Source organism: Coloeus monedula (genome assembly GCF_965178545.1).
Source record: "Coloeus monedula genome assembly, chromosome: 6".
Taxonomy (NCBI): Eukaryota; Metazoa; Chordata; class Aves; order Passeriformes; family Corvidae; genus Coloeus; species Coloeus monedula.
This window is the reverse complement of record NC_138786.1, coordinates 25556336-25564106: the sequence shown is the minus strand read 5'-3', so window position 1 is coordinate 25564106 and position 7771 is coordinate 25556336. Positions and strand designations below refer to the sequence as shown.

Below are 7771 nucleotides of genomic sequence, written 5' to 3'. Positions count from 1 at the left end.
AGCCTGTGAGCACAGCGGGCCAGCCGGGCTTTGCCTGGGCTGTCGATTTCTGGGAAGCAGCAAGGTGTGTCCCCATCCCCACCAGCCCTCCTGGAAACGGCTGGTGCTCGAGGTTCCCAATGGGACCTGCCCCAGGGTGTTAAGGGTCGGCAGGAGCACCGTGCAGCGGGCAGCCAGGGCCCTGCCCTCGCAGCCCCCGCAGCCCCGGCTTTCAGCCTGGCTCCGCGCCCTTGGAAAGCGGGGAAGCTGCCGTTGCGGCCGGCACATTTTCCATGCAGAGGAGGGCTGGGAGAGCTGCTCCTTGCCTGGACTGGCAGCCATGGCCGGCAGGCCTGCCCCTGCCGCTGCGCCAGCGGCCGCTGGGCCAGGGTGTCGCTGGACTCAGGGAGAAGCGGGGCAGGCGCTCGCCGGGCTGGGTAAGAGCCTCAGGGCTGGGTAAGAGCCTCGGCGACAAGGCCGGCAGTGGTTCCCGGTCCCCGGAGAGGGCGGTGGCGGTGGGGCTCTTGGCTCCGTCCCCCCCGTCCGGCGGTGAACAATGGGAGGCGGAGGCAGGGGGAGGCTCCGCTTCTGCCGCCGAGCCTCTTCCGAGCACGGGGCGGTGGCGGGGCTGACACGCGGCTTCCTGAGGCGGCGGCGCCGGGCGCGGGGCCACGGGACGGGATCCGCCGCCAGCCCCACTCCCCAATCTCGGCAGGCGGCGCTGGCGGCGCGGCCGCCGGTCCCACCGGTGAGCCGCTGAGCTTCCTGCCCGCGGCCCGGTGGGGCGGGGGAACCCGGGCCGGCCGCGCCCCCCGCCCGCCCTCGGTGCCCTCCCCTGGTTTGGAACCCCGGTGGCGGCGGCGCTGCCGAGCCCTGAGCTCGGCCATGCAGGCGGCTCGGCCCCCGCCGTCCGGCGGCTCGCCCTCTGCCGCCTCCTCCGACACCGCCGCCGCCACAGCCGACTCCTCCGGGGCGTCAGGTGGCGCCGAGCCCGAGTGGGGGTCGCCGCCTCCGCTGGGCCGCCGCCACAGCAACAAGCGCTTCACTGGCCTCAAGCTCTTCGGGCGCAGGTGAGCACCTGGCGGGGCGGGCGGCGGGACGGTGGGTCCCGCCGGGCGGGCGAGCTCCGGGTGGTGCCTGTGCCGCCGCCCCGGCACCTGGCGGCGGAGCGGGGCCGGAGGGAGCTACGCTCCCGGGCAAGGGCTGGCTGTAGGCGGCTGGAGCATCCGGAACGGAGGCGGCGGAGCACCGGCTTCCGAGGAGCCTCCCGCCGCCGGGCCGTCGGCAGCCGCCTCACCAGGCCCGGTCGAGGGGCTGACCCCCGCTGAGCGCAGCCGCAGGGGGATGCGGGACACGGTGTGGGGATGGAGCGGGGAGTTTGCTTTTCCCTCCTTTCGAGCTCTTGGCACGAGCGGTGGGAAGCTGGGGAGCATTGCCCTCGCTGCGCGCTGTCCTCCCCGTGGAGTCGGAGCCTCGTCTCCGGGGGATTCGCTTCCACCCACCTAGAACTGCCTGTCTCCATCCCCGCACGCCCGTCCCGTGCTTTGCCTGCGACACTGGCAGTCCTGCCGCGCCGGGGGATGGCTGTGCTCGCTGGGATCCCGGCTTCGCATGCATCCTTCCCAGAGCCAGCCGGGCTCCTTGTGCCTCCCTCAGCCTCTCTGTTGGCCTCGTGGAGATTTGGACCATGTAAGCGAAGTACCTCGAAGTACCAGAGCCTGGTACCTCTGCCATCCGGAGGTCTTTGAAAACATTGAATAACTGAGGTCTGAAGGAACCTCTGGAGATCGCCTGGTCCACATTGCTGTCTCAAAGCAGAGTTGAATTTGATCGGGCTACTGATGTTGAGTTTTGAGTGTTGCCAGGGTGTAGAGAACACAGCTTCCATGGACACTCGCTCTCGTGCTTTAGCTCCTCGGGATTTTTTTTCCTCCAATAACTATTCAATTTCCCTTGTTGCAGCCTGTGCCTGGTCTCTCTCAGGTTGTCACTGTGCACGTCTGGGCAGCATCTGACCCAATTTTCTCTGTACCTTCCCATCAGGTTCCTGAGGATGGTAATAATGTTCCCCCTCAAACTTTTCTGCAGGTTAAACTGCCCCCATTATCTCATCCTCTCCTTGTACTTGATTACTCTTGCCCCAGCTGTGTTGGTGGCCCTGTGACAAACTTGCTACATCTCATGAGTATTTTTGGCATATGGGAGCAGTTGAAGCAGGATGCAGTGCCACCAGGGTGGTATCACACGTGCTGAATGGAGGGGAAAGGCCCCAATTTCAACCTTCACAGCCAAGCCGGAACTGGGAGTGGATGGCTTGCAAGGTCACTCCACCACAGAGTGGTGTTCTCTCCTCTGGTTTCAGAGCTGTCGGCAGTGGCTGCCTTGAGCTCCTGGCAGTCCCTGCCCTGCTCCAAATACTGTGTGGCATCTCTCTCTGACTCCTGGGGCTTCAGGCTGTTGTTACTGCAATGTAGATGAGAGCCAAGGGGAAGTTCTCCAAGTGTGAATAACCTTTGGCAGTGTGGACACATGGGGAGAGGCAAAGTGGGATGGGCAGGAAGAGCTGGAGGAGGCCAGCAGGCCTGCCAGGATAACTGGAAATGCCCATTAGGTTGTTTGGTGCATGGATACTTCTCTCATCCTTGTGCTGCTGATGTAGGGACCCAGTTCCCTCTGGCTCAGGATGATGAATGCAGCACCCAGAGCTGTAGGGTAGTGAGGAGAGATTCCACAGACCTCTGAAATTGAAGGGGCTCCCACACACACCAGTGGGAGGCAGACTCGATGGGAAGTCATGCAGGATAATTAGCTGCATGCCACCGAATTCATGCCCACCTGAGCATTGGAGCAGAGGATGGCATGAAGTTTCTTCACCTCCTCTGAGGGAATTATGAGGGAAGGCTTTGCTACGCTTCCTTTTGTCAAGAAGGAAATCCAAATATCCCCCAAATGCTTTCCAACAGCCATCATTGAGGAAATTTGCACCCTCTTCTATTCTGAGATTTACCCAGAGTGTCTGGGAAACAGGTCTAGAGGAAGATAAGGTAATCAGGAGGAATTTGCTCACTGGCAGCAGTGAGTCTCTGGAGAGCCTTGGCTTCAAGGAGAGGGGTCTCCTGAGGTGGACACCCTGTGCTGGACTCCACCTGCAGCAACACTGGGAGGCATGGCCAGGGGAGGCGGGGTCTGCAAAATGGAAAGAGAGCCTGTCTTGTCCCCAGGGCAGGTGAGCCCTCAGGGGATTTGAAGCAACAGAAAGGTGAGCCTCCAAGCTCTGGCCTCTGATGGTATGTTAGTCCCGTGTTTTGCAAGCAGGCTTATTTCTGTACCTTATAATTGCTGTACAGGAGGGTGGAGTAATTGGCTCTAGAGCCGACAGAGACAAGTGCACAATACATGCATCCAGGCCATGGATGGGTAATTCTTTTAATTGGGCTGATAAAGAGATTGGGGTTGATCAGATAAGAGGTGGTTAGGATTAAATTGCCGTTCTAAGTGCCCTGTTTCTTGTGCTATAAGTGAACTGCGCAGTTTACCCTTTCCAGGGATGAACTGGGGAAGGAGTGTAAGTGCTGGGGACAGTGCCTGTTTCTTGCTCGCCCCCGTGCCAGTGAGCTGGGATGCTGAAATGGATCTTGCCTGTGGGCTCCAGAGCTTCTGTAACAAATCCCACTTCGAAGGAAGTATGTGTAATAGCTGGTGCAATAGCATAAGCAGGGACCATAGCCACCAGTGGTGCAGCTGGCAGATGGTAGTCCAGCAGAGAGCACGGGACTAAGTTTTTGTCTGGGACCCTTTGGCAGGTCTTGTGCTGAAGCCTGCACGTGAGCCTGGGGGTGCCTGCCACTGCCCCAGGAAAGGTCTGTGGGTGGCACAGCCTGTGGGTAAACGGCACTCAAGAAACTGAGCCGAGCACCCGCCTACGTCTTTCTGGGACGTCACTTGTCACTGTCTTTCTTGCAGCTTGAAGCTTACACCCATGTGAAAGCTGAGAACGATGTGCCACTGGGATGGCGGCCCAGCCTTCCCCATCCCTGCTGTGTGGGGGGTGCCCTCGAACCTTGGGCCCACTTTCCCCTGTGCGGGTGCAGTAGAGGGGCTGTGCAGTGGGGTAAGCCCCAAGTGCCCTGGGGGAAGACCAGATGGTAGTGAGGAGCCTGAAGTTTGTGCTCTGCAGGCTGGCAGGCTGAGAGCAGTGCTTCCCTCGGGACAAGCTTTTTCACAAGGCACCTTGCTGCCAGCTAGCTGTTGAGCAATCATCTTCCTACTTCTCCTCTATGCATGTAGATTTTGTATGCCTCTAGCTCTGAAACCCTCCAGCCTCTGCTCCCCATCCTGCTCAGAGGTGATGGGTAGCTTTAGCTGGGCCTGGGCCGGTATCACCTGTGGGGATCCCCAGCTGTCCCCTGCAATGACACTTGGGCTTGTTTGCAGGGCAGATGGGATGTGCCGAGAGAGTTGTTTCCGCTGCTGTGTTTGCTCTGTGATCTCTGCTCAGGGCCTGACCTCCTGTGGGGCTGCTCAGGGACTTTTTATCTTGATGGGAGAAAAATAAAGCACTGGGCACACTGAGCAGCCGTACCTGTTGGCAGCCAATGCAGCCTTGCAGCAGAGCCAGGCTGGGGCAGCTGCCAGCTCAGTGTGGCTGTGGGATAGGACAGGGAAGGATCAGAGCATGGGGGGTCTGACTGCTTCCAGAGGCTGAGGTCCTCCATGGTGTGGACCTTTCCTGCTACCTGCCTTGTCTCTCCAGTCGCAGGCACTCTCTGGCAGCTCTCCTGTGCTCCCAAGATCAGAGCAGGGGCTGCCACAGTGACATGTACCTGCACTAGAGAAGGTGTCAGGACCTTTAATTATAGCATCATAGGATGGTTTAGGTTGGAAGATCATCCAGTTCCAATCCCCCCACCATGGGCAGGGACACGTTCCACTAATCTTCTTAAGAGCTGGAGCATCCTTTCCAGGAAACCCTGTAATCTCTTCAAGGGGCTGAAAGGAGGGAGGATGACAGACCTGCAAGCGGGGAGAGTTTGAGAGCTGTTTGATTGTGTGAGTCCTCTTGGGGACTAAGGAGATGCTCGTAAGGGGAGACGAGCCCTCTGCAATGGGGGCAATGCTCTCACGAAAGGCAACCTGAGCTCTGGCAGGTGGTGGGAGACACAGTGTAGGATTTCCTTCACTCATCATTGTGCAGTGCCTGGGGAGCAGACAGTCTCCCCAGAGACTTGGCAAAGCCTCTAAATTTAACTTGCAGCTCTGCTCTTGGTGAAGCTGTTTTCTTTTTCCCAGGTGACTCTGTGAGCTGAATCTCCTGAGTTATCTCTCAGCCATGCATTCGCTTGCTTGCTGGTTATTTTAAACCAGTGCTGACTTTGAGATACTGAGTTCAAGAGTAGAGTGAGGGCTTTAGGCTGACTCGTTGACTCTTGGGTCCACAAACAATCTTTTTTGGAAGAGATGGGGGACTGGCAGTAGGTGAATGGCTTCTGCTGGAGACTTTTGGAGGTAGGGAGTCTGGTGGAGATCTGACTTGGGAACACGGGCTAGATGTGGAAATAGGGGAAACCTGTTCTGCTAGTTCTTGAGTTGGCACCAGGCTCTGGGGATAATAAGTGGCTCTGTCTTTGCAATCCTGAGTTGAAGAGCTTTCCCTGGGCCAGCTCTCCAGTAATACGAAAGTAATACTCGGTGTTTCTGTTGCAACTTGCAGACCCAGCAGCAGCTGCAGTCTGTCTTTGGGAGCTGGGAGGCTTTCTCCTTCTCCCCATCAGGATGCCAGGTGGAGGGTGAAGCTCAGCCAAGGCAAGCAGTGAGGCTGCGCTGGCCAGGCCGGTGCCCAGCAGGGATGGAGTCCTGTCCACACTGGACATATGTGTTAGACCCAGTGCTGTTCTCTTCCTGCCTGCAGTTTAGGGGTTGATGCCTTAGGGTGCTAATTTTGTAGTTAACTGTGAGCTCTGCCCCCAGGGAAAGCTCTTCCTCATTGTGCCAGGATGAGGAGCTGAGAAGATCTCCTTCCCACTCCATGCTGTCCCAGACAGTAGGACTTAATGGGCCTCTTTTCTCAGCCCTGCCTGCCCGGCAGGTTGTGCTGTCTGGGTTAGGCTGTCAGTTCCAGTTTCTACCTGTGACCATTGCTCTCATGCCCAGAAATAGCCTGGCTGAGCTTTGCCCATCTAACAGCTGTCAGCTCTTCCCAGTGGATCAGGGCCTGGGGAAATAAGCTGAGCATGCCCCATCTCAGAGAAGCCCTGCCCAGCTGTGAGAACTGGAGACCTGTCTCTGGGGGGCTGCAGGATGCTGCCCAGGCTGTGGGTGCAGGGTGGTAGATACATGGCACTGATGGGAAAGCCCCACTCTGGGAGCAGACAGAGGTCTGGCTGGAGGTAGTCCCACCCTTTGGCTGCTGCCCTGTCCTCCATGTGCCCTGTGTTGGTGGGAGATTCCTTTAGCGTGTCTCATGGGCTGTTGCTGCCCCCCTGGCATTACTGCAGGCTGCCAGATTGTGGCAGGCTCTAGTCCCAGCCCCACGTGGGGGCACCCAGCCAGAGTGTGAAAATCCCACCCAGCACCAACAGTCAAGAGCTAAGTGTTTGCCCTTTCCCCAGCTCCACTCACCCTATCTCCCTTTCCCTGCTTGCCAGCAGCATCTCATTTCTTTTTGGGGCTGGAGCAACCTCAGCTCCAGCATGTGCTATGGCTTTGAAGAAAGTCATGTGTCCCAGCTGGCTGGCCCAGGAAGTCAGGGCAATTAACATAGAGCCTTCTTGCAGAAGGTTTTCCCCTTGTTTTGGTGCAGCTTGGCTTCCACAGGAAACGTGTGTGCAGAACAGCCTGTCCCTCGCTTGCTGTTGTCAGCCCAGGTGTGGATCCAGAGCCAGAGAGGAGGGGGACTCCTTGCTGCCTCCTCCCCCTGGCTGTGGAGAGTCCCACTTCCACTCTAGGGCAGGACTCCCCAACGGGACAAGGATAGAGAATCATGGGGCAGAAGTACCTAAGATGGCTTGGAGCCTCCTCCTGAGCTCCCAGCCTCTGGGCATGGCCTGTAGCCATCCAAGAGAGGAAGCAGGGGGCCATGCAGATGGCCACGTGCTGTTCCCTCTGTGTGAAAGTTCCCACTTGGACAGCTTACCTGTACATCGTCCTGCCTTGCCACCCTGGCTCTGGCCAGGAGCCTCTCAGATCCAGGGCTAAGCCTCTTACTGCCCAAGCTTGAGGTCACCACACAAGGGGACATGGTGTGGGGCACTCTGGCACCTGGCGCATGGCAGCTGCTGCTGCTGAAATGTGCTGGGGGGTGGGGTGGGTGTTTTCTGCAGAGATTTTGCACCCATATGAGGCTGGCAGATGGCAGGATTAAGAGGCTACAGGGCTCCTGTCCTGTGAGAGCAGCCGAGATGCGTGAAAGGAGGTATCCTGCTCCCCAGTACAGCTCCTGGCAGGGTTGCAGGTCAGCATGGGGCCAGGAAATGTTCGGGCAGAGGCTGCTGCTGAGGATCCCCCACCTAGGCTCGAAAAACGTTGCCCGCCCACAAGTTTTCTTGTTGTTTGAATGAGTGAGGTAAATGAAGCAGATGTGGTGGGGGTGAGTGTCAGAGGGGTCCCAAGAATGACACTTCTCATCTGCACTGGTCACCAAGAGCTTTGCTACCCATCCCCTGGCTGGTGGTAGTTGGGGGTCATAAGGGTTGGTGCCCATGCACAGGGGCCAGAGGGTTGGGAGCAGGTGAACTGCTCTGCCCAAACAATGCTCCTCCATGCAAGGCTTGGAGAGTGCCTTCATGATTTATTT

At 58.3% G+C, this 7771-nt stretch overlaps 1 protein-coding gene across 1 annotated transcript in view; it reads left to right on the top strand.

Moving 5' to 3' along the window:
- Nucleotides 1-864: 864 nt before the first annotated feature.
- The window catches only part of DGKZ (diacylglycerol kinase zeta), a gene marked incomplete at its 5' end in the record, with an annotated part of 46544 nt that continues 39637 nt past the window's right edge, over nucleotides 865-7771 (top strand). The window contains one exon of the mRNA XM_082283853.1: nucleotides 865-1049. Within this exon, the coding sequence (XP_082139979.1) occupies nucleotides 865-1049 (185 nt within the window). The remainder of the gene's footprint in view (nucleotides 1050-7771) is intronic.